Source organism: Palaemon carinicauda, chromosome 13 (assembly GCF_036898095.1).
Source record: "Palaemon carinicauda isolate YSFRI2023 chromosome 13, ASM3689809v2, whole genome shotgun sequence".
Classification (NCBI taxonomy): Eukaryota; Metazoa; Arthropoda; class Malacostraca; order Decapoda; family Palaemonidae; genus Palaemon; species Palaemon carinicauda.
Window position 1 is genome coordinate 127,114,002 of NC_090737.1, and position 27,269 is coordinate 127,141,270.

At 38.1% G+C, this 27,269-nt stretch overlaps 1 protein-coding gene across 1 annotated transcript; it reads left to right on the forward strand.

Moving 5' to 3' along the window:
* The first annotated feature begins 761 nt into the window (after positions 1–761).
* On the forward strand, positions 762–3,391 carry LOC137651799 (uncharacterized). Its single transcript, XM_068385017.1, has 3 exons — positions 762–1,473; positions 2,859–2,984; positions 3,213–3,391. The coding sequence occupies exons 1-3, from the start codon at positions 762–764 to the stop codon at positions 3,389–3,391; spliced, it is 1,017 nt and encodes a 338-aa protein (XP_068241118.1).
* The last annotated feature ends 23,878 nt before the right edge of the window (positions 3,392–27,269 follow it).

The window sequence follows — 27,269 nt, forward strand, 5'->3', positions numbered from 1 at the left end:
ATTTCATTCTATATTTTCGCATGTCTCTTTAATAAGTCAACTCCTATCCAATCTGCGCATATATGAACGGGAATTCTTGAGGTCAAAGTTTATCCAGCTTCGAATTACAATATTTCACTATTTATCTATCTGTTTATCAATCTAACTATCTATCTATCTATCTATCTATCCAACTTCATGCGGGAGTATGTATGCACATTTGACCTAATTTAGCGTAAGTCTACAGTATGTCCACTGCATGGTTTTATGAAAGCTGCATCGAATTTGCTTGTTTTTTTTTCAGTGCGGGTTTACGAACGAATTATTTCATAATGAATATTTTCTTTTCCTTCTTGGTCTTAACATCTACTCGTTCATATTTGGTTTAGACGTCTTGTTTTTTTTTTTCGAACAAATTATTCTTCATTTGAAGTTCGTTCACTTTTCCAATTTCGTTTATCTAGACATTTGTTCGATTTTCATTGTAATTTTTTTTTCTTTTTTTTGAGAATCATTTCACGTTTTACTATACCTTTAATTTTCTAAGTTATTTTCTATATCATTCTAGCAATGTTGCTAACATCTGTAAGATGAAGTACAGTATTTGTGTCCGTAAAAAGAGGAGTACTGTATGCAATAAGAAAAATGACATTCCAAATCCCAAGAAGAATGTGTAGGCCTAATCCTTATTGGGGGTGCAATATCTTAATCTGGAATATTTCATTTGCAGTGGTTCAGAGTAGGCCTATGGAGAATGTACAGTAGTGGTTCAGAGTAGGCCTATGGAGAATGTAGTGGTTCAGAGTAAGCCTATGGAGAATGTAGTGGTTCAGAGTAGGCCTATGGAGAATGTAGTGATTCAGAGTAGGCCTATGGAGAATGTAGTGATTCAGAGTAGGCCTATGGAGAATGTAGGGGTTCAGAGTAGGCCTATGGAGAATGTAGTGGTTCAGAGTAGGCCTGTGGAGAATGCAGTGGTTCAGAGTAGTCCTATAGAGAATGTAGTGGTTCAGAGTAGGCCTAAGGAGAATGTAGCGGTTCAGAATAGGCCTATGGAGAATGTAGTGGTTCAGAGTAGGCCTATGGAGAATGTAGTGGTTCAGAGTAGGCCTGTGGAGAATGCAGTGGTTCAGAGTAGTCCTAAGGAGAATGTAGTGGTTCAGAATAGGCCTAAGGAGAATGTAGTGGTTCAGAATAGGCCTATAGAGAATGTGGTACTTCAGAGTAGGCCTATGGAGAATATAGTGGTTCAGAATAGGCCTATGGAGAATGTAGTGGTTCAGAGTAGGCCTATGGAGAATGTAGCAGTTCAGAGTAGGCATATGGAGAATGTAGGGGTTCAGAATAGGCCTATAGAGAATGTGGTACTTCAGAGTAGGCCTATGGAGAATATAGTGGTTCAGAATAGGCCTATGGAGAATGTAGTGGTTCAGAGTAGGCCTATGGAGAATGTAGCAGTTCAGAGTAGGCATATGGAGAATGTAGGGGTTCAGAGTAGGTCTATTGAGAATGTACAGTTCTGGTTCAGAGTAGGCCTATGGAGAACTTATTGGTTCAGAGTAGGCCTATGGAGAATGTAGTGGTTCAGAGTAAGCCTATGGAGAATGTACAGTAGTGGTCAGAGTAGGCCTATGGAGAATGTAGTGCTTCAGAGTAGGCCTATGGAGAATGTAGGGGTTCAGAGTAGGCCTATGGAGAATGTAGTGGTTCAGAGTGGGCCTATGGAGAATGTATGGGTTCAGAGTAGGCCTATGGAGAATTTAGTGGTTCAGAGTAGGCCTATGGAGAGTAGTGGTTCAGAGTAGGCCTATGGAGAACATCATATTGCTCCATGATATAAAGTATTTATAGGAAAAAACTAGTAATAGAAATAGAAGAGGATCAGTAACCCTTTTGAACATAAAGGTTTTAAAGGTCGTTCATGAATAGCAAGGGCAAGGGACAGTGACATTGCCCCAGCAAGCAGGACAATGCTCTAGAGACTGACCATATATTATATGATCAGCGCCCAAGCCCCTTCTCCACCCAAGCTAGGACCAGAGAGGGTCAGGCAATGGCTGCTGATGACTCAGCAGATAGACATATAGGCTCCCCCAAACCCCCCAACCAAGGTCTATAGAATACAAGGTCTACCCATCAGCGACCCAAAATTTGTCGTCGACTCCGCAGACCACCCATGCGGAGATTAATGACGTCACACTGTACCATGCTCTGATTTACCAGCCTTTGTTTGTCAGTATCTACAGTTAGTTTACAAGGAATCTGGTGTTATTATTCAGTGTGACGCTCTTCCACTTCCCAATTAACTATTTGTTGAGTCCCATTTGCAGAGTGCTTGAATTAATTACTATTGGTTAAAATGCCTCGTTACTGTGCTGTGTATGGGTGTTCTTCTAGTAAAGATAAAAGAAATGAAGGAGTAACTCTTCACAGCTTTCCCAAGCACGTGGAAACTAGAAAGCTGTGGATAAATTCATGTAAAAGGAAGGACCCTTTCAACCCTGATAATGCAATCATGTGTAGGCCTAGTTTACATTTTGAACCTGGTGCATTTGAAAGGAACCTGAAATATGAATTGCTTGGAGAGCCAATGCCAAAAAACCAACGACGATTAAAGGAAGGATCAATTCCAACATTATCATTACCTCTATCATAAGGTAAGGTTCAAAACCGAAATACATTTTTGGTAAACGATATGTATTAGATTATAGATATGAAAACTAACAGTATATCAGTATTTTTTTAATAAACGCATAAACACTCGCTCCAATTTTTAATTTTGACAAATATATGGCAATGCATTTATGTATCTTTTGTTTTGAAGTGGAGTATATATTGTAAATGATAAAAGTGAATGCAACTTTTGTTATGTATATCAGTATCAAAGAAGCAAGTTCCGTATGACTCAAAGATGTCCAGAAATGCCTATGGGTTGGACTTAGAAAATCAGAATAAAATTATCAAATGCATGACACAGACAGTAAAATCAATAAAGGTAATTGAAAGTAAAAGTCTTTACCCACTCCAAAAAGGAGTGACAATTTCATGCGGATCTTTGCCAAAATTGTTAGAGATGGTAAAAACTAAATTCAATATATCATATATACTGAAGACATACAGACTGAATTAATATGGACTGGAACATTTCTTTGGTTGCCTGCGACAAATGGGAGCCTGTTATCAGCACCCAACTTCAGTTGCCGTTAAATATCGCATTAGATCTCATCTTTTAGGAAAGGATAATTATCTCATGGGGTCGACATGTAATACAGAAACCAAAAGAAAAGTAGATAACTTTCCAGCTGGAACCTTTTCTTTCCTTAGTAATGAAACTTCCTCTCAAGAAAAAGACGACGATTCGCTACAACGTGAGCTAGGCCTATGGAGAATGTACAGTTGTGGGTCAGAGTAGGCCTATGGAGAATGTAGGGGTTCAGAGTAGGCCTATGGAGAATGTAGGGGTTCAGAGTAGGCCTATGGAGAATGTAGGAATTCAGAGTAGGCCTATGGAGAATGTAGTGGTTCAGAGTAGGCCTATGGAGAATGTAGGGGTTCAGAGTAGGCCTATGGAGAATGTAGTGATATTTTGTTGGCCGGATGAATATGACGGTGAAGAAAAAGATAATGATGTAACAGAAAGTGTAAGGGAAGTTGTTAACGAACAGCTGGAGGATGCAATAGCGAAACGGGGTCTAGAGTATTTTGCTGGTTTCATTGCCCATAAGTTTCCTAAATACCCAAATCTTGGGTCATATGTATCAATGGGAGACAATTCATGGACGAGTATGATTAGCAGAGCAGATAATAAACTAGTGAAGCCATCAAAAGAATTTTCTGATCAAATTAAGACTATGGAAAAAATGTTCAAATGTTATCATGGGGAAAAAGGTTTAAAACTTGGTAAATGAACAGTAAAAAATATAGCAGCAGAAATTGAAAATGTAATGCAGTGGTTCAGAGTAGTCCTATAGAGAATGTAGTGGTTCAGAGTAGGCCTAAGGAGAATGTAGTGGTTCAGAGTAGGCCTATGGAGAATGTAGTGGTTCGGACATTCTTGAGAATAAGAATATCAAATAGGGAAACAACTTCCACAAGGAAAATTATGAATAAAGTTAAAAGGTTGTAAAGTGTAATTATCAGGATTTTTTAAGTTTAACTTTATTTTTGCAACCATATTTGTATAGATTTTTCTAAATGTAGTTTATTTAGTAAATAATTAGTGTAAAATAATTTTTCATGTATGCATGCACGTTGCTTATTTGTATATTTAGTGACTGATATAAAGAGTTTTAATATTTTTTTCTTTCCTGATATGCGTCTTTTTATACCATTTTTTTTTTCAAAACTTTCTCATAAGAAGTATTTTATCATGAAATCCAGTCATCAAAATATCTTTTAATATTATATTTTCTGAAAGAGTAATGTTATTCTTAACTGGATAAGAAAGAATAATGATCTTTTGCAAAATAAGTTCTGACTGAAAGGTGTTCTTTCGCCGGCCAGTGGTGCTTACTGACGTCACAAAACTTACCCCCCTTTAACGTTTACCCCTCTAATCCCTACTCACCCCCAATTTACCTGCGCGTGGGTTGACCTGGTACTCTATAGACCTTGCCCCCAACCATAGCTCACAAGGGTGGTAAGATTGCAGACACTAAAGGTACTAACGAGACTGAGCGGGACTAGAACCCCGGTCTGGCACACACCAGGCAGAGACGTTACCAATCAGGCCACAACAACATAAGTGATAAGAAAAATATAAGTAGATAAAAAAAATGAATAAAGTTAGCGATATTCTTAAACGGAATCATCAAAGTAAGCCTATTAAAAATTTGATACAAAGGAATGCTTTCGTTTTAATGAAAGCCAGACGGGGATTAATTTCCATGGAACAGCTATTTCCCAGTCCTTTGCAAGGAGCCAAAATTAATAAAATAACATAACTTTAGAGATACTAAAGAAGAAGGATGCTGGTGAATGACACAGCAAATAAGCATACGCTACGATGTCAGGCAGGGCAGCCGATCGGGACTACTTTGTACCCTAAAGCTCCAAAAAAAAAGTCCATCAAAAAGAAAGCATCCGTGTTTACCCTATACAAATGGGAAAAGGCACATATACCTGGGACCAAAGCAATGTACGAATGTGCTGGTATATATATATATATATATATATATATATATATATATATATATATATATATATATATATATATATCTACCTCATACCTGGGATCGAACGCTAGCCCCTTCTAATGAAAGGCCAGGTCGAAACCAACTATGTCACGAGAGCCCATAAAAGAAATTGGAACCTGACCGCTACCAGCTGTCCGAGGATTTACCTGGCGAGACATCAGTCTCTTACCAGCGAGTTTTACCCAATTTCCCGGGCCACCAAGTAACACAATTGGTAGTAAGAGACTGATGTCTCGCCAGGTAAATCCTCGGACAGCTGGTAGCGGTCAGGTTCCAATTTCTTTTATGGGCTCTCGTGACATGGTTGGTTTCGACCTGGCCTTTCATTAGAAGGGGCTAGCGTTCGATCCCAAGTATGAGGTAGAAATTTATTTCTATTTGAATACGATGTTGTGTTGATATTAATCCATATATATATATATATATATATATATATATATATATATATATATATATATATATATATATATGAAGGAGCTTCAGAAGTTCAAACTTGTTGCAAATGAATTCCTGTTGACGTGGCTGACATAAGTCCTTCATCTTCTCTTCCTTCCCCTGCTTCTTTTACATCTCTAAGGACCTATTCTGTTATTCTTAATGTCCATTTAGAGTGCTTTCGTATCCACGTTGCTCTTTTTCTGTCTCTTAGTGTTATTCCCATCATGATTCTTTCCGAAGCTCTTTGAGATGTAACGGGCTCATGATCTAAAGCAGCGCATTCACAATCAGTAATTACTGAAGGAATTCCTTCAGTAATTACTGATCGTGAATGGCTTGCTTAAGGCTTTGGTAAGGCTCCAAGTTTCTGATGCATGAGTTTAATTGTCTCTTTCATAAGGCTTTCGTTAACCATACTATCGTTTCTTCTTAAACACGTTGATCTTCCACTTTGTCTTGGTTCCAAGTGATTTGTCAATCAATTTATAAACACTTATTTTATTATTATTATTATTATTATTATTATTATTATTATTATTATTATTATTATTGTGGTAGGAGACCCTCTTTTAGGCAGGTTGAGTTAAAAGTAATGGCTGCATCGGCAGAGTTTATTTTCTTATCCAATTTTTCTATTTTCCGGATAATTCTCTTCTCTATTATTATTACTTACGAAGCTACAACCCTAGTTAGAAAAGCAGGATGCTATAAGCTTAAGGGCTCCAACAGGGTAAAATAACACAGTGAGGAAAGGAAATAAGGGAATAGATAAACTACAAAAGAAGTAATGAACAATTAGAATAAAATATTTCAAGAATAGTAACAGCATTAAAATAAATATTTCCTATATATAAGCTATAAAAGTGGAAGAAAAAAGAAAAGATGGAATAGTGTGCCAGAGTGTACCCTCAAGCAAGAGAACTCTAACTCAAGATAGTGGAAGACCATGGTAGAGAGGCTATGTCACTACCCAAGACTAGAGAACAATGGTTTGATTTCGGAGTGTCCTTCTCCTAGAAGAGCTATTCACCATAGCTATAGAGTTTCTTCTTACCTTACCAAGAGGAAAGGAGTCACTGTATGAACAGCTTGAAGACTAGCATAAATGAAACCCAGGTGCAAAGCCTTGTCCACACATTTTGCAAGTTCTTCTTATGAAGTTTCGGTTGATTTTCTGTGGTTTTCTCACTGTTATATATATATATATATATATATATATATATATATATATATATATATATATACACATATAATATATATATATATATATATATATATATATATATATATATATATACATATATAATATATATATACACACACACACATATATATATATATATATATATGTATATATATATATATATATATATATATATATATATATATATACACACATATTATATATATATACTGTATATATATATATATATATATATATATATATATATATATATATATATATATATATAAATACTGATAACAGTGAAAAAAACCACAGAAAATCAACCGAAACTCCATAAGAAGAACTTGCAAAATGTGTGGACAAGACTTTGCACCTGGGTTTCATTTATGCTAGTCTTCAAGCTGTTCATACAGTGACTCCTTTCCTCTTGGTAAGGTAAGAAGAAACTCTATAGCTATGGTGAATAGCTCTTCTAGGAGAAGGACACTCCGAAATCAAACCATTGTTCTCTAGTCTTGGGTAGTGACATAGCCTCTCTACCATGGTCTTCCACTATCTTGAGTTAGAGTTCTCTTGCTTGAGGGTACACTCTGGCACACTATTCCATCTTTTTTTTTTTCTTCCACTTTTATAGCTTATATATAGGAAATATTTATTTTAATGCTGTTACTGTTCTGGAAATACTTTATTCTAATTGTTCATTACTTCTTTTGTAGTTTATCTATTCCTTTATTTCCTTTCCTCACTGTGTTATTTTACCCTGTTGGAGCCCTTGGGCTTATAGCATCCTGCTTTTCCAACTAGGGTTGTAGCTTCGTAAGTAATAATAATAATAATAATAATAATAATAATAATGATAATAATAATAATAATAATAATAACAAAATAAGTGTTTACAAATTGATTGACAAATCACTTGGAACCAAGACAAAGTGGAAGATCAACGTGTTTAAGAAGAAACGATAGTATGGTTAACGAAAGCCTTATGAAAGAGACAATTAAACTCATGCATCAGAAACTTGGAGCCTTACCAAAGCCTTAAGCAAGCCATTCACGATCAGTAATTACTGAAGGAATTCCTTCAGCAATTACTGATTGTGAATGGGCTGCTTTAGATCATAAGCCCGTTACAACTCAAAGATCAATGGAAAGAATAATGATGGGAATAACACTAAGAGACAGAAAAAAGAGCAACGTGGATACGAAAGCACTCTAAATAAGAGTTGCCAGTTTGGCCTATTTGAGGCTAAAAAACCTCAAATTTGACCCCTTTTTTTTAAATTGGTTGTCGTTTAGTAATAGGAAAAAAGGCGGGCCTTAAATACTGTATATTTGGGCTTTTTCTACTAATGGGTGGGCCTTTTAAAGCTTCTGTTGATTAGAAGTTGGCCTTTTTCTCATCTAGAAAACCTGGCAACCCTGTCTAAATGGACATTAAGAATAACAGAATAGGTCCTTAGAGATGTAAAAGAAGCAGGGGGAAGGAAGAGAAGATGATTGATTGACGGACTAGGGAAGTTTGCGGGTGTGGACTGGCACAGAAAGATCATGAATAAACACAAGTGATAGGATATGTCTGAGGCCTTTGATCTGCAGTGGATTAGTAAAGGCTGATGATGATGATGATGAATAAAGATATGTTTTGATTTTCTTGGGATTTTTTTTTTAAATTATCAACAATGATGATAGCAAACGTAAAAAAGACTCCAAGATGATGATAACTATAATGATAAGAAAAGTAATATAGACAATTTGAACAATAATAATTTCTCCTATTAATCAAAACTGATAAATAGAAAAAAAAACAAGATTAATGAAAATATGGAAATTGGGAATCAAATATAGAATTACAGTCCCGAAGAGGTAGAGTCAGCCACAAATGCGCAAGGTTTGAGGACAATGAAGCCCGGCCCACAAAAGGCAGGCGAGAACAGACTTTCCTCGAACAGTTCGTCGAACGTGTTTGACAACTGAATACGCCGTTCACTCGTTCGAGCATTACTTCAAACACTTGTCTGTCGAACCGCGTTCGACGAACCATTCGACGGTGTAAACCTGCCTTTAGACGTCGTCGAGAAACTAATCTCTGTCCAGGGGAGACGACAGTGACTTGTGGATCGAGGGAAAAGAAATAGATGATAATTCAGTTGTGTTCTTGCGATCTCTCTCTCTCTCTCTCTCTCTCTCTCTCTCTCTCTCTCATGTTCCTCGCAGTATTAGTAGAGAGAATTTCGGTTTCGACGCTGATAGCTTCGGGGGATTCTCGAAGGCCCCTTCAAAAGGTCTTCGAAATCTCTCTCTCTCTCTCTCTCTCTCTCTCTCTCTCTCTCTCTCTCTCTCTCTCTCATGTTCCTCACAGTATTAGTAGAGAGAATTTCGGTTCCGACGCTGACAGCTTCGGGGGATTCTTGAAGGCCCCTTCAAAAGGTCTTCGAAATCTCTCTTTCTCTCTCTCTCTCTCTCTCTCTCTCTCTCTCTCTCTCTCTCTCTCTCTCTCTCTCTCTCTCTCTCTCTCATGTTCCTCACAGTATTAGTAGAGAGAATTTCGGTTCCGACGCTGACAGCTTCGGGGGATTCTTGAAGGCCCCTTCAAAAGGTCTTCGAAATCTCTCTTTCTCTCTCTCTCTCTCTCTCTCTCTCTCTCTCTCTCTCTCTCTCTCTCTCTCATGTTCCTCGCAGTATTAGTAGAGAATCTCGGTTCCGACTCTGATAGCTTCGGGGGATTCTTGAAGGCACCTTCAAAAGGTCTTCGAAATCTCTCTCTCTCTCTCTCTCTCTCTCTCTCTCTCTCTCTCTCTCTCTCTATCTCTCTCTCTCTCTCTCTCTCTCTCTCTCTCTATCATAGTATTAGGAGAGAGAGAGAGAGAGAGAGAGAGAGAGAGAGAGAGAGAGAGAGAGAGAGAGAGAGAGAGAGAGAGAGAGATTTGAAGACTTTTTGAAGAGGACTTCAAGAATTCCCCGAAGCTATCAGAGTCGGAACCGATATTCTCCAGATCTGCGAAAGAATTTGCGGTCTTCATAGTTTCGTGCTTTTTTCTTCTTCATTTCAAGGCACCGACAGAACTCTGAAAAGTCAAAAATGGATCGTATAGTAATAAATCTATCTTGTTGTTGTGTATCAAATATGGCGCAGATCTCAACTAAGAGTTCTGTTTATGATGTTATAAATCCAGTTGCCCAACATGGGGCTGTGAAAACTATATTGAAAAACAACAAAAAGGCTGAGGAGGATGAAAGGAAGGCAAAAGAAGAATTACTCCAGCAAAGGATTCAGCAGCTGGAGAGAGAGTTAGAAGAGAAAAATACATCTCACAATGATGAAAGGACCATTTTTGAGGAAACTCGATCATTCCGAACGGCCAGAGAACTAAAGAAGAGCGATGGAGGTGAACAGCCACTGGAACGCCAAGAGGATATGAAACTTTATAAGCTAAATTGTCTTTTGAAGGAAGAACTTGAAGACACACAACGAAAACTGACTCAAGCGAACAAAAAATTAGAAATATCTCAAAAATGGATTGGAGTTCTGAAGGAAGAGATCAGCGAATTGGACCAAAAGCAGCAGCAAAACGAGAATGAGAGCGAGAAAAAATTGGAAGATGCGTTGAAGAGGTTGGAAAGCCTGGAAAGAAAGTTATTAGAAAAGAACGATCAGGCTAAGACGTTACAGGCGACCGTAAACGCCCAAGCTCTTGTGATTGAAAATAACCAAACTTTGGTAAAGCAATTGCTTGAAACAACGAAAAACCTCGATTTTAGGCAGATATTTCTTGAGGAAAAAGAAGAAAGACTGAAGCAAAGAGAAGCAAAGCAGAAGTCTAGAAAAGCTAAGGAAAAGGACATAAAATCAAAACGGAAAGATCCAAAAAATCAGCGTAGACGTCGATTTGATATGTCATTGTACAGATTGTGGCTAAAGGAAAAAGAAATTGCCATTAATCAAGGCGTTCCGGAAGAATTTCATCCTCGGTTGGGTGGGGAAATTCTTCTAGATAGTTCTGAATATTTCGAGGCCATTCCTCAAAAACGCTCAATTAAATGCAGAACAGACTGGATATTTAAAATCCCATACAGTTTCAGAAACGATTTATCGAAAAAACAAGAATGGGAGATAATAGAGAGAAAAAAGAAGGAATATATTGAAAAGCTGAGGAAGCGAATTCCCTTTGAAAAGAAATGCGATAAGCTAGGGAAGGGATCGCGACGAAAAGACAAATTCCGGAGGCTGTGGCCTCGAGTATTTAGAGTAGTGAAAATCAGAAGTTGTGCTGATGAAGATTTGACAGGAAACCAACGGATGGAAGCAGAGAAGAAAATTTGGCTCGAATACCAAGGAGGATTTGGATTAAAACATTGGATTCGTAGAAAGAGATTCTTGATGGAATTAAAACGTGACTTGTATCTTTATAAACTGTGGGATCATCTTCCTTTCGAACTGTGGAACATTATTCATGAACATCCTGATGAAAAACAAAATGACACGACTACAACTAGGACTACGTGTGCTTTTACAAATAGTACTACGGGTGCTTCTACGAATAGCACTGCATCCAAAATTTCTGGTTCAGCAAAACCAAACCCCGAATTAGTGTCTAAGAGTCGACAGGTAACGGAAAGTTCAAGTGACCTGAAGCAAGGAAATGATCAAGTTGTACCATCTGATAGACAAGAAGACGAAGAAGAATTAAATGAAACTGATTTTGGATCCCTATCCCAGGCATCTCCCAAAAATCAACCCAAGACCTGTATAGTATATGGACCACTTAGGTCACAGGTATACTTTATAGACGGCATATCGAAAAGTGAATTGTGGCGGTTAATCATGCAAAAAAAAGAGCGCGATATTGAATGTTTCGGAGATAGGTTCGAGCTCTGTAGGGAACTTGTGAGGGATCGAAAGATACTCAGGAAACTCCTCAAATTAAAGAAGAAAAACAAAGGACTTAGATATAGCGAATTATATGAACTACTGAATGAAAAAGAAAAGCAACTCGAATCAGACAGACTGTATCGACGCTATTGGGTTGGTAGACCCGAGAGGTTTCCTCCGCCGTTCTCTACCTCACGTCCGTTCAAAAGTAGGCAAAAGCATCGTTTCCATGATTGGCGTTTTATATGTCGCGAACATTATTATTATGGTTATCGTAAATTGTTTTTAAACCTTTGGGATAAATTACCATACGAGTTATGGTCTGCATTACATCAGTATCGACCGGGGAAGAAAACAGAGTGGGACAGTCAAGAAGATAGTCTAGAACTAGAGAGCTCGAAGTCGGTTGAAATAAAAATAAAAATGGCAAGTCATGTGTCCTCTACAAACAAAAACGATAAAAGTCTAAGAGATCAATGGAAGGAAGAAGGCCTTACTGCCTGGCTCGGGAAAGAATGGCTGACGTTTCTGGAGGAATGTCAAAATTGCAAGTACAAAGAAGTACTTTCATCCTTCGACTTTTATTATCCAAAGATTGAAGTTTTTCAGCAAAGCGCTGTCATTTTGGGGAAGAGTTTGGGTGAAGGATTTCATGGTGTCGTGTATATGTGCCAGATTAATATTAATGGCGAATGGGTGGAAGGAGTGGCGAAACGCCTTAAAAAAACCAATGCTCGTGAGAGAGCAGATTTCGAAAGGGAAGCAAGAATCCTACATAGATTGAGGGGAATAGAAGGCGTAGTTCAATTCTATGGTAAATCCGAGACAGATGGAGTTCAGGACATTGTGACGTCTTACAATGGTTCCCAGACTTTGGAAACATGGATTAATAACGTAGCAAAGACACGCGAAAACTGCGCAAAGGCGCTTGATATTTTCTCACAAGTTGCGTTTAGTTTAAATGAAGTCCACGAGAGAGGCATCGGACATAACAGCCTTCATGGAGACAATATAGTCTTGGACGAGAATCATTCTCCATGTATCATAGACTTTGGACGAAGTCTGCCATTCGGTAAAAAATTTACTAGGCAGATAGCAATGGACATGGTTCTAGTAAGGATGTATGATCCCCTTCTAACAGGATGCCACATGCTAACCTCGAAAGCAAACGATATTTACTACTTCGCCCGCATCATTTATTTGCATTTAATAATGGAATTCAATGAGTTTATAGAGGACGAATTATTTGAATTAGTGGCAAGGGCACTCAGGCCAGAAGCAGATGCTAGACCTTCATTGGCAGATTTCAAAATTTTGTTGGAGCAATTGGCACAAAATTTGAGGGATCAAAATGAAAATGAGTAAGTGCTCAAAATAGTGGAACTTAGAAATGTAATGTGATAATGGAAGACAATACTAATTGAAAACAAATAAAAAAAATTAAAAAAAGAAAAAAAAACGAAAAAAGGCTAAAAAAATTGAAAAAAAAGGAGCGGCTGCCTAGACCTATATTGAGAAAAGAATGGTAAGTATTAATTTCCCCCCCCCCTCTCTCTCTCTCTCTCTCTCTCTCTCTCTCTCTCTCTCTCTCTCTCTCTCTCTCTCTCTCTCTCTCTCTCTCTCTCTCTCTCTGTCCTTTGATGGCGATTCATTTGTCTTCTTGATGAAGTTTTGCTTGTACCAAAACTTTTTCAAGGTGACAGATGGACCAGATACTGGATCGTCTCTTTTTGATTCATGAAGTTAGGAAGAAGTCTAGTTTTCTGGTCTGCAATGTCTTCTTGATGAAGTTTTGCTTGTACCAAAACTTTTTCAAGGTGACAGATGGACCAGATACTTGATCGTCTCTTTTTGATTCATGAAGTTAGGAAGAAGTCTGATTTTCTGGTCTGCAATGTCTTCTTGATGAAGTTTTGCCTGTACCAAAACTTTATCAAGGTGACAGATGCACCAGATACTGGACCATCTCTTTTTGATTCATGAAGTTAGGAAGAAGTCTAGTTTTCTGGTTTGCAATGTCTTCTTGATGAAGTTTTGCTTGTACCAAAACTTTTTCAAGGTGACAGATGGACCAGATACTTGATCGTCTCTTTTTGATTCATGAAGTTAGGAAGAAGTCTGATTTTCTGGTCTGCAATGTCTTCTTGATGAAGTTTTGCCTGTACCAAAACTTTATCAAGGTGACAGATGCACCAGATACTGGACCATCTCTTTTTGATTCATGAAGTTAGGAAGAAGTCTAGTTTTCTGGTTTGCAATGTCTTCTTGATGAAGTTTTGCCTGTACCAAAACTTTTTCAAGGTGACAGATGGACCAGATACTGGACCATCTCTTTTTGATTCATGAAGTTAGGAAGAAGTCTAGTTTTCTGGTTTTCAATGTCTTCTTGATGAAGTTTTGCCTGTAACAAAACTTTTTCAAGGTGACAGATGGACCAGATACTGGACCATCTCTTTTTGATTCATGAAGTTAGGTGGAAGTCTAGTTTTCTGGTCTGCAATGTCTTCTTGATGAAGTTTTGCCTTGTACCAAAACTTTTTCAAGGTGACAGATGGACCAGATACTTGATCGTCTCTTTTTGATTCATGAAGTTAGGAAGAAGTCTAGTTTTCTGGTTTGCAATGTCTTCTTGATGAAGTTTTGCCTGTACCAAAACTTTTTCAAGGTGACAGATGGACCAGATACTGGACCATCTCTTTTTGATTCATGAAGTTAGGTGGAAGTCTAGTTTTCTGGTCTGCAATGTCTTCTTGATGAAGTTTTGCTTGTACCAAAACTTTTTCAAGGTGACAGATGGACCAGATACTGGACCATCTCTTTTTGATTCATGAAGTTAGGTGGAAGTCTAGTTTTCTGGTCTGCAATGTCTTCTTGATGAAGTTTTGCTTGTACCAAAACTTTTTCAAGGTGACAGATGGACCAGATACTGGACCATCTCTTTTTGATTCATGAAGTTAGGTGGAAGTCTAGTTTTCTGGTCTGCAATGTCTTCTTGATGAAGTTTTGCTTGTACCAAAACTTTTTCAAGGTGACAGATGGACCAGATACTGGACCATCTCTTTTTGATTCATGAAGTTAGGTGGAAGTCTAGTTTTCTGGTCTGCAATGTTTCTTGATGAAGTTTTGCTTGTACCAAAACTTTTTCAAGGTGACAGATGGACCAGATACTGGACCATCTCTTTTTGATTCATGAAGTTAGGAAGAAGTCTAGTTTTCTGGTTTGCAATGTCTTCTTGATGAAGTTTTGCCTGTACCAAAACTTTTTCAAGGTGACAGATGCACCAGATACTGGACCATCTCTTTTTGATTCATGAAGTTAGGAAGAAGTCTAGTTTTCTGGTTTGCAATGTCTTCTTGATGAAGTTTTGCCTGTACCAAAACTTTTTCAAGGTGACAGATGGACCAGATACTGGACCATCTCTTTTTGATTCATGAAGTTAGGAAGAAGTCTAGTTTTCTGGTCTGCAATGTCTTCTTGATGAAGTTTTGCCTTGTACCAAAACTTTTTCAAGGTGACAGATGGACCAGATACTGGACCATCTCTTTTTGATTCATGAAGTTAGGAAGAAGTCTAGTTTTCTGGTTTGCAATGTCTTCTTGATGAAGTTTTGCCTTGTACCAAAACTTTTTCAAGGTGACAGATGGACCAGATACTGGACCATCTCTTTTTGATTCATGAAGTTAGGAAGAAGTCTAGTTTTCTGGTCTGCAATGTCTTCTTGATGAAGTTTTGCTTGTACCAAAACTTTTTCAAGGTGACAGATGGACCAGATACTGGACCATCTCTTTTTGATTCATGAAGTTAGGAAGAAGTCTAGTTTTCTGGTCTGCAATGTCTTCTTGATGAAGTTTTGCTTGTACCAAAACTTTTTCAAGGTGACAGATGGACCAGATACTGGACCATCTCTTTTTGATTCATGAAGTTAGGAAGAAGTCTAGTTTTCTGGTCTGCAATGTCTTCTTGATGAAGTTTTGCTTGTACCAAAACTTTTTCAAGGTGACAGATGGACCAGATACTGGACCATCTCTTTTTGATTCATGAAGTTAGGAAGAAGTCTAGTTTTCTGGTTGCAATGTCTTCTTGATGAAGTTTTGCCTGTACCAAAACTTTTTCAAGGTGACAGATGGACCAGATACTGGACCATCTCTTTTTGATTCATGAAGTTAGGAAGAAGTCTAGTTTTCTGGTTTGCAATGTCTTCTTGATGAAGTTTTGCTTGTACCAAAACTTTTTCAAGGTGACAGATGGACCAGATACTGGACCATGTCTTTTTGATTCATGAAGTTAGGAAGAAGTCTAGTTTTCTGGTTTGCAATGTCTTCTTGATGAAGTTTTGCCTGTACCAAAACTTTTTCAAGGTGACAGATGGACCAGATACTGGACCATCTCTTTTTGATTCATGAAGTTAGGAAGAAGTCTAGTTTTCTGGTTTGCAATGTCTTCTTGATGAAGTTTTGCCTTGTACCAAAACTTTTTCAAGGTGACAGATGGACCAGATACTGGACCATCTCTTTTTGATTCATGAAGTTAGGAAGAAGTCTAGTTTTCTGGTTTGCAATGTCTTCTTGATGAAGTTTTGCCTGTACCAAAACTTTTTCAAGGTGACAGATGGACCAGATACTGGACCATCTCTTTTTGATTCATGAAGTTAGGAAGAAGTCTAGTTTTCTGGTCTGCAATGTCTTCTTGATGAAGTTTTGCCTGTACCAAAACTTTTTCAAGGTGACAGATGGACCAGATACTGGACCATCTCTTTTTGATTCATGAAGTTAGGAAGAAGTCTAGTTTTCTGGTTTGCAATGTCTTCTTGATGAAGTTTTGCCTGTACCAAAACTTTTTCAAGGTGACAGATGGACCAGATACTGGACCATCTCTTTTTGATTCATGAAGTTAGGAAGAAGTCTAGTTTTCTGGTTTGCAATGTCTTCTTGATGAAGTTTTGCCTGTACCAAAACTTTTTCAAGGTGACAGATGGACCAGATACTGGACCATCTCTTTTTGATTCATGAAGTTAGGAAGAAGTCTAGTTTTCTGGTTTGCAATGTCTTCTTGATGAAGTTTTGCCTGTACCAAAACTTTTTCAAGGTGACAGATGGACCAGATACTGGACCATCTCTTTTTGATTCATGAAGTTAGGAAGAAGTCTAGTTTTCTGGTTTGCAATGTCTTCTTGATGAAGTTTTGCCTGTACCAAAACTTTTTCAAGGTGACAGATGGACCAGATACTGGACCATCTCTTTTTGATTCATGAAGTTAGGTGAAGTCTAGTTTTCTGGTTTGCAATGTCTTCTTGATGAAGTTTTGCCTGTACCAAAACTTTTTCAAGGTGACAGATGGACCAGATACTGGACCATCTCTTTTTGATTCATGAAGTTAGGAAGAAGTCTAGTTTTCTGGTTTGCAATGTCTTCTTGATGAAGTTTTGCCTGTACCAAAACTTTTTCAAGGTGACAGATGGACCAGATACTGGACCATCTCTTTTTGATTCATGAAGTTAGGAAGAAGTCTAGTTTTCTGGTTTGCAATGTCTTCTTGATGAAGTTTTGCCTGTACCAAAACTTTTTCAAGGTGACAGATGGACCAGATACTGGACCATCTCTTTTTGATTCATGAAGTTAGGAAGAAGTCTAGTTTTCTGGTTTGCAATGTCTTCTTGATGAAGTTTTGCCTGTACCAAAACTTTTTCAAGGTGACAGATGGACCAGATACTGGACCATCTCTTTTTGATTCATGAAGTTAGGAAGAAGTCTAGTTTTCTGGTTTGCAATGTCTTCTTGATGAAGTTTTGCCTGTACCAAAACTTTTTCAAGGTGACAGATGGACCAGATACTGGACCATCTCTTTTTGATTCATGAAGTTAGGAAGAAGTCTAGTTTTCTGGTTTGCAATGTCTTCTTGGTGAAGTTTTGCCTGTACCAAAACTTTTTCAAGGTGACAGATGGACCAGATACTGGACCATCTCTTTTTGATTCATGAAGTTAGGAAGAAGTCTAGTTTTCTGGTTTGCAATGTCTTCTTGATGAAGTTTTGCCTGTACCAAAACTTTTTCAAGGTGACAGATGGACCAGATACTGGACCATCTCTTTTTGATTCATGAAGTTAGGAAGAAGTCTAGTTTTCTGGTTTGCAATGTCTTCTTGATGAAGTTTTGCCTGTACCAAAACTTTTTCAAGGTGACAGATGGACCAGATACTGGACCATCTCTTTTTGATTCATGAAGTTAGGAAGAAGTCTAGTTTTCTGGTTTGCAATGTCTTCTTGGTGAAGTTTTGCCTGTACCAAAACTTTTTCAAGGTGACAGATGGACCAGATACTGGACCATCTCTTTTTGATTCATGAAGTTAGGAAGAAGTCTAGTTTTCTGGTTTGCAATGTCTTCTTGATGAAGTTTTGCCTGTACCAAAACTTTTTCAAGGTGACAGATGGACCAGATACTGGACCATCTCTTTTTGATTCATGAAGTTAGGAAGAAGTCTAGTTTTCTGGTTTGCAATGTCTTCTTGATGAAGTTTTGCCTGTACCAAAACTTTTTCAAGGTGACAGATGGACCAGATACTGGACCATCTCTTTTTGATTCATGAAGTTAGGAAGAAGTCTAGTTTTCTGGTTTGCAATGTCTTCTTGATGAAGTTTTGCCTGTACCAAAACTTTTTCAAGGTGACAGATGGACCAGATACTGGACCATCTCTTTTTGATTCATGAAGTTAGGAAGAAGTCTAGTTTTCTGGTTTGCAATGTCTTCTTGATGAAGTTTTGCCTGTACCAAAACTTTTTCAAGGTGACAGATGGACCAGATACTGGACCATCTCTTTTTGATTCATGAAGTTAGGAAGAAGTCTAGTTTTCTGGTTTGCAATGTCTTCTTGGTGAAGTTTTGCCTGTACCAAAACTTTTTCAAGGTGACAGATGGACCAGATACTGGACCATCTCTTTTTGATTCATGAAGTTAGGAAGAAGTCTAGTTTTCTGGTTTGCAATGTCTTCTTGGTGAAGTTTTGCCTGTACCAAAACTTTTTCAAGGTGGCAGATGGACCAGATACTGGACCATCTCTTTTTGATTCATGAAGTTAGGAAGAAGTCTAGTTTTCTGGTTTGCAATGTCTTCTTGATGAAGTTTTGCCTGTACCAAAACTTTTTCAAGGTGACAGATGGACCAGATACTGGACCATCTCTTTTTGATTCATGAAGTTAGGAAGAAGTCTAGTTTTCTGGTTTGCAATGTCTTCTTGATGAAGTTTTGCCTGTACCAAAACTTTTTCAAGGTGACAGATGGACCAGATACTGGACCATCTCTTTTTGATTCATGAAGTTAGGAAGAAGTCTAGTTTTCTGGTTTGCAATGTCTTCTTGATGAAGTTTTGCCTGTACCAAAACTTTTTCAAGGTGACAGATGGACCAGATACTGGACCATCTCTTTTTGATTCATGAAGTTAGGAAGAAGTCTAGTTTTCTGGTTTGCAATGTCTTCTTGATGAAGTTTTGCCTGTACCAAAACTTTTTCAAGGTGACAGATGGACCAGATACTGGACCATCTCTTTTTGATTCATGAAGTTAGGAAGAAGTCTAGTTTTCTGGTTTGCAATGTCTTCTTGGTGAAGTTTTGCCTGTACCAAAACTTTTTCAAGGTGACAGATGGACCAGATACTGGACCATCTCTTTTTGATTCATGAAGTTAGGAAGAAGTCTAGTTTTCTGGTTTGCAATGTCTTCTTGGTGAAGTTTTGCCTGTACCAAAACTTTTTCAAGGTGACAGATGGACCAGATACTGGACCATCTCTTTTTGATTCATGAAGTTAGGAAGAAGTCTAGTTTTCTGGTTTGCAATGTCTTCTTGGTGAAGTTTTGCCTGTACCAAAACTTTTTCAAGGTGACAGATGGACCAGATACTGGACCATCTCTTTTTGATTCATGAAGTTAGGAAGAAGTCTAGTTTTCTGGTTTGCAATGTCTTCTTGATGAAGTTTTGCCTGTACCAAAACTTTTTCAAGGTGACAGATGGACCAGATACTGGACCATCTCTTTTTGATTCATGAAGTTAGGAAGAAGTCTAGTTTTCTGGTTTGCAATGTCTTCTTGGTGAAGTTTTGCCTGTACCAAAACTTTTTCAAGGTGACAGATGGACCAGATACTGGACCATCTCTTTTTGATTCATGAAGTTAGGAAGAAGTCTAGTTTTCTGGTTTGCAATGTCTTCTTGATGAAGTTTTGCCTGTACCAAAACTTTTTCAAGGTGACAGATGGACCAGATACTGGACCATCTCTTTTTGATTCATGAAGTTAGGAAGAAGTCTAGTTTTCTGGTTTGCAATGTCTTCTTGGTGAAGTTTTGCCTGTACCAAAACTTTTTCAAGGTGACAGATGGACCAGATACTGGACCATCTCTTTTTGATTCATGAAGTTAGGAAGAAGTCTAGTTTTCTGGTTTGCAATGTCTTCTTGGTGAAGTTTTGCCTGTACCAAAACTTTTTCAAGGTGACAGATGGACCAGATACTGGACCATCTCTTTTTGATTCATGAAGTTAGGAAGAAGTCTAGTTTTCTGGTTTGCAATGTCTTCTTGATGAAGTTTTGCCTGTACCAAAACTTTTTCAAGGTGACAGATGGACCAGATACTGGACCATCTCTTTTTGATTCATGAAGTTAGGAAGAAGTCTAGTTTTCTGGTTTGCAATGTCTTCTTGATGAAGTTTTGCCTGTACCAAAACTTTTTCAAGGTGACAGATGGACCAGATACTGGACCATCTCTTTTTGATTCATGAAGTTAGGAAGAAGTCTAGTTTTCTGGTTTGCAATGTCTTCTTGGTGAAGTTTTGCCTGTACCAAAACTTTTTCAAGGTGACAGATGGACCAGATACTGGACCATCTCTTTTTGATTCATGAAGTTAGGAAGAAGTCTAGTTTTCTGGTTTGCAATGTCTTCTTGATGAAGTTTTGCCTGTACCAAAACTTTTTCAAGGTGACAGATGGACCAGATACTGGACCATCTCTTTTTGATTCATGAAGTTAGGAAGAAGTCTAGTTTTCTGGTTTGCAATGTCTTCTTGGTGAAGTTTTGCCTGTACCAAAACTTTTTCAAGGTGACAGATGGACCAGATACTGGACCATCTCTTTTTGATTCATGAAGTTAGGAAGAAGTCTAGTTTTCTGGTTTGCAATGTCTTCTTGGTGAAGTTTTGCCTGTACCAAAACTTTTTCAAGGTGGCAGATGGACACGATACTGGACCATTCTCTTTTTGATTCATGAAGTTAGGAAGAAGTCTAGTTTTCTGGTTTGCAATGTCTTCTTGGTGAAGTTTTGCCTGTACCAAAACTTTTTCAAGGTGACAGATGGACCAGATACTGGACCATCTCTTTTTGATTCATGAAGTTAGGAAGAAGTCTAGTTTTCTGGTTTGCAATGTCTTCTTGGTGAAGTTTTGCCTGTACCAAAACTTTTTCAAGGTGGCAGATGGACCAGATACTGGACCATCTCTTTTTGATTCATGAAGTTAGGAAGAAGTCTAGTTTTCTGGTTTGCAATGTCTTCTTGATGAAGTTTTGCCTGTACCAAAACTTTTTCAAGGTGACAGATGGACCAGATACTGGACCATCTCTTTTTGATTCATGAAGTTAGGAAGAAGTCTAGTTTTCTGGTTTGCAATGTCTTCTTGGTGAAGTTTTGCCTGTACCAAAACTTTTTCAAGGTGACAGATGGACCAGATACTGGACCATCTCTTTTTGATTCATGAAGTTAGGAAGAAGTCTAGTTTTCTGGTTTGCAATGTCTTCTTGGTGAAGTTTTGCCTGTACCAAAACTTTTTCAAGGTGGCAGATGGACACGATACTGGACCATCTCTTTTTGATTCATGAAGTTAGGAAGAAGTCTAGTTTTCTGGTTTGCAATGTCTTCTTGGTGAAGTTTTGCCTGTACCAAAACTTTTTCAAGGTGGCAGATGGACACGATACTGGACCATCTCTTTTTGATTCATGAAGTTAGGAAGAAGTCTAGTTTTCTGGTTTGCAATGTCTTCTTGGTGAAGTTTTGCCTGTACCAAAACTTTTTCAAGGTGGCAGATGGACACGATACTGGACCATCTCTTTTTGATTCATGAAGTTAGGAAGAAGTCTAGTTTTCTGGTTTGCAATGTCTTCTTGGTGAAGTTTTGCCTGTACCAAAACTTTTTCAAGGTGGCAGATGGACCAGATACTGGACCATCTCTTTTTGATTCATGAAGTTAGGAAGAAGTCTAGTTTTCTGGTTTGCAATGTCTTCTTGGTGAAGTTTTGCCTGTACCAAAACTTTTTCAAGGTGACAGATGGACCAGATACTGGACCATCTCTTTTTGATTCATGAAGTTAGGAAGAAGTCTAGTTTTCTGGTTTGCAATGTCTTCTTGGTGAAGTTTTGCCTGTACCAAAACTTTTTCAAGGTGACAGATGGACCAGATACTGGACCATCTCTTTTTGATTCATGAAGTTAGGAAGAAGTCTAGTTTTCTGGTTTGCAATGTCTTCTTGGTGAAGTTTTGCCTGTACCAAAACTTTTTCAAGGTGACAGATGGACCAGATACTGGACCATCTCTTTTTGATTCATGAAGTTAGGAAGAAGTCTAGTTTTCTGGTTTGCAATGTCTTCTTGGTGAAGTTTTGCCTGTACCAAAACTTTTTCAAGGTGACAGATGGACCAGATACTGGACCATCTCTTTTTGATTCATGAAGTTAGGAAGAAGTCTAGTTTTCTGGTTTGCAATGTCTTCTTGGTGAAGTTTTGCCTGTACCAAAACTTTTTCAAGGTGGCAGATGGACCAGATACTGGACCATCTCTTTTTGATTCATGAAGTTAGGAAGAAGTCTAGTTTTCTGGTTTGCAATGTCTTCTTGGTGAAGTTTTGCCTGTACCAAAACTTTTTCAAGGTGACAGATGGACCAGATACTGGACCATCTCTTTTTGATTCATGAAGTTAGGAAGAAGTCTAGTTTTCTGGTTTGCAATGTCTTCTTGGTGAAGTTTTGCCTGTACCAAAACTTTTTCAAGGTGACAGATGGACCAGATACTGGACCATCTCTTTTTGATTCATGAAGTTAGGAAGAAGTCTAGTTTTCTGGTTTGCAATGTCTTCTTGGTGAAGTTTTGCCTGTACCAAAACTTTTTCAAGGTGACAGATGGACCAGATACTGGACCATCTCTTTTTGATTCATGAAGTTAGGAAGAAGTCTAGTTTTCTGGTTTGCAATGTCTTCTTGGTGAAGTTTTGCCTGTACCAAAACTTTTTCAAGGTGACAGATGGACCAGATACTGGACCATCTCTTTTTGATTCATGAAGTTAGGAAGAAGTCTAGTTTTCTGGTTTGCAATGTCTTCTTGGTGAAGTTTTGCCTGTACCAAAACTTTTTCAAGGTGACAGATGGACCAGATACTGGACCATCTCTTTTTGATTCATGAAGTTAGGAAGAAGTCTAGTTTTCTGGTTTGCAATGTCTTCTTGGTGAAGTTTTGCCTGTACCAAAACTTTTTCAAGGTGACAGATGGACCAGATACTGGACCATCTCTTTTTGATTCATGAAGTTAGGAAGAAGTCTAGTTTTCTGGTTTGCAATGTCTTCTTGGTGAAGTTTTGCCTGTACCAAAACTTTTTCAAGGTGACAGATGGACCAGATACTGGACCATCTCTTTTTGATTCATGAAGTTAGGAAGAAGTCTAGTTTTCTGGTTTGCAATGTCTTCTTGGTGAAGTTTTGCCTGTACCAAAACTTTTTCAAGGTGACAGATGGACCAGATACTGGACCATCTCTTTTTGATTCATGAAGTTAGGAAGAAGTCTAGTTTTCTGGTTTGCAATGTCTTCTTGGTGAAGTTTTGCCTGTACCAAAACTTTTTCAAGGTGACAGATGGACCAGATACTGGACCATCTCTTTTTGATTCATGAAGTTAGGAAGAAGTCTAGTTTTCTGGTTTGCAATGTCTTCTTGGTGAAGTTTTGCCTGTACCAAAACTTTTTCAAGGTGACAGATGGACCAGATACTGGACCATCTCTTTTTGATTCATGAAGTTAGGAAGAAGTCTAGTTTTCTGGTTTGCAATGTCTTCTTGGTGAAGTTTTGCCTGTACCAAAACTTTTTCAAGGTGACAGATGGACCAGATACTGGACCATCTCTTTTTGATTCATGAAGTTAGGAAGAAGTCTAGTTTTCTGGTTTGCAATGTCTTCTTGGTGAAGTTTTGCCTGTACCAAAACTTTTTCAAGGTGACAGATGGACCAGATACTGGACCATCTCTTTTTGATTCATGAAGTTAGGAAGAAGTCTAGTTTTCTGGTTTGCAATGTCTTCTTGATGAAGTTTTGCCTGTACCAAAACTTTTTCAAGGTGACAGATGGACCAGATACTGGACCATCTCTTTTTGATTCATGAAGTTAGGAAGAAGTCTAGTTTTCTGGTTTGCAATGTCTTCTTGGTGAAGTTTTGCCTGTACCAAAACTTTTTCAAGGTGACAGATGGACCAGATACTGGACCATCTCTTTTTGATTCATGAAGTTAGGAAGAAGTCTAGTTTTCTGGTTTGCAATGTCTTCTTGATGAAGTTTTGCCTGTACCAAAACTTTTTCAAGGTGACAGATGGACCAGATACTGGACCATCTCTTTTTGATTCATGAAGTTAGGAAGAAGTCTAGTTTTCTGGTTTGCAATGTCTTCTTGATGAAGTTTTGCCTGTACCAAAACTTTTTCAAGGTGACAGATGGACCAGATACTGGACCATCTCTTTTTGATTCATGAAGTTAGGAAGAAGTCTAGTTTTCTGGTTTGCAATGTCTTCTTGATGAAGTTTTGCCTGTACCAAAACTTTTTCAAGGTGACAGATGGACCAGATACTGGACCATCTCTTTTTGATTCATGAAGTTAGGAAGAAGTCTAGTTTTCTGGTTTGCAATGTCTTCTTGATGAAGTTTTGCCTGTACCAAAACTTTTTCAAGGTGACAGATGGACCAGATACTGGACCATCTCTTTTTGATTCATGAAGTTAGGAAGAAGTCTAGTTTTCTGGTTTGCAATGTCTTCTTGATGAAGTTTTGCCTGTACCAAAACTTTTTCAAGGTGACAGATGGACCAGATACTGGACCATCTCTTTTTGATTCATGAAGTTAGGAAGAAGTCTAGTTTTCTGGTTTGCAATGTCTTCTTGGTGAAGTTTTGCCTGTACCAAAACTTTTTCAAGGTGACAGATGGACCAGATACTGGACCATCTCTTTTTGATTCATGAAGTTAGGAAGAAGTCTAGTTTTCTGGTTTGCAATGTCTTCTTGGTGAAGTTTTGCCTGTACCAAAACTTTTTCAAGGTGACAGATGGACCAGATACTGGACCATCTCTTTTTGATTCATGAAGTTAGGAAGAAGTCTAGTTTTCTGGTTTGCAATGTCTTCTTGATGAAGTTTTGCCTGTACCAAAACTTTTTCAAGGTGACAGATGGACCAGATACTGGACCATCTCTTTTTGATTCATGAAGTTAGGAAGAAGTCTAGTTTTCTGGTTTGCAATGTCTTCTTGATGAAGTTTTGCCTGTACCAAAACTTTTTCAAGGTGACAGATGGACCAGATACTGGACCATCTCTTTTTGATTCATGAAGTTAGGAAGAAGTCTAGTTTTCTGGTTTGCAATGTCTTCTTGATGAAGTTTTGCCTGTACCAAAACTTTTTCAAGGTGACAGATGGACCAGATACTGGACCATCTCTTTTTGATTCATGAAGTTAGGAAGAAGTCTAGTTTTCTGGTTTGCAATGTCTTCTTGATGAAGTTTTGCCTGTACCAAAACTTTTTCAAGGTGACAGATGGACCAGATACTGGACCATCTCTTTTTGATTCATGAAGTTAGGAAGAAGTCTAGTTTTCTGGTTTGCAATGTCTTCTTGGTGAAGTTTTGCCTGTACCAAAACTTTTTCAAGGTGACAGATGGACCAGATACTGGACCATCTCTTTTTGATTCATGAAGTTAGGAAGAAGTCTAGTTTTCTGGTTTGCAATGTCTTCTTGGTGAAGTTTTGCCTGTACCAAAACTTTTTCAAGGTGACAGATGGACCAGATACTGGACCATCTCTTTTTGATTCATGAAGTTAGGAAGAAGTCTAGTTTTCTGGTTTGCAATGTCTTCTTGGTGAAGTTTTGCCTGTACCAAAACTTTTTCAAGGTGACAGATGGACCAGATACTGGACCATCTCTTTTTGATTCATGAAGTTAGGAAGAAGTCTAGTTTTCTGGTTTGCAATGTCTTCTTGATGAAGTTTTGCCTGTACCAAAACTTTTTCAAGGTGACAGATGGACCAGATACTGGACCATCTCTTTTTGATTCATGAAGTTAGGAAGAAGTCTAGTTTTCTGGTTTGCAATGTCTTCTTGATGAAGTTTTGCCTGTACCAAAACTTTTTCAAGGTGACAGATGGACCAGATACTGGACCATCTCTTTTTGATTCATGAAGTTAGGAAGAAGTCTAGTTTTCTGGTTTGCAATGTCTTCTTGATGAAGTTTTGCCTGTACCAAAACTTTTTCAAGGTGACAGATGGACCAGATACTGGACCATCTCTTTTTGATTCATGAAGTTAGGAAGAAGTCTAGTTTTCTGGTTTGCAATGTCTTCTTGGTGAAGTTTTGCCTGTACCAAAACTTTTTCAAGGTGACAGATGGACCAGATACTGGACCATCTCTTTTTGATTCATGAAGTTAGGAAGAAGTCTAGTTTTCTGGTTTGCAATGTCTTCTTGGTGAAGTTTTGCCTGTACCAAAACTTTTTCAAGGTGACAGATGGACCAGATACTGGACCATCTCTTTTTGATTCATGAAGTTAGGAAGAAGTCTAGTTTTCTGGTTTGCAATGTCTTCTTGATGAAGTTTTGCCTGTACCAAAACTTTTTCAAGGTGACAGATGGACCAGATACTGGACGTCTCTTTTTGATTCATGAAGTTAGGAAGAAGTCTAGTTTTCTGGTCTGCAATGTCTTCTTGATGAAGTTTTGCCTGTACCAAAACTTTTTCATGGTGACAGATGGACCAGATACTGGACCATCTCTTTTTGATTCATGAAGTTAGGAAGAAGTCTAGTTTTCTGGTTTGCAATGTCTTCTTGATGAAGTTTTGCCTTACCAAAACTTTTTCAAGGTGACAGATGGACCAGATACTGGACCATCTCTTTTTGATTCATGAAGTTAGGAAGAAGTCTAGTTTTCTGGTTTGCAATGTCTTCTTGATGAAGTTTTGCCTGTACCAAAACTTTTTCAAGGTGACAGATGGACCAGATACTGGACCATCTCTTTTTGATTCATGAAGTTAGGAAGAAGTCTAGTTTTCTGGTTTGCAATGTCTTCTTGGTGAAGTTTTGCCTGTACCAAAACTTTTTCAAGGTGACAGATGGACCAGATACTGGACCATCTTTTTGATTCATGAAGTTAGGAAGAAGTCTAGTTTTCTGGTTTGCAATGTCTTCTTGATGAAGTTTTGCCTGTACCAAAACTTTTTCAAGGTGACAGATGGACCAGATACTGGACCATGTCTTTTTGATTCATGAAGTTAGGAAGAAGTCTAGTTTTCTGGTTTGCAATGTCTTCTTGATGAAGTTTTGCCTGTACCAAAACT

Bases quoted from the DNA above. Each gene is read 5' to 3' on its own strand.
- LOC137651799 (XM_068385017.1), top strand. From the start codon at position 762: ATGGAGAATGTAGTGGTTCAGAGTAAGCCTATGGAGAATGTAGTGGTT. The intron at 1,474-2,858 runs GTAGGTCTATTG...TATGTATATCAG, and splicing joins GGAGAATGTAGGGGTTCAGA to TATCAAAGAAGCAAGTTCCG. The intron at 2,985-3,212 runs GTAAAAGTCTTT...CTCATCTTTTAG, and splicing joins ATCAATAAAGGTAATTGAAA to GAAAGGATAATTATCTCATG.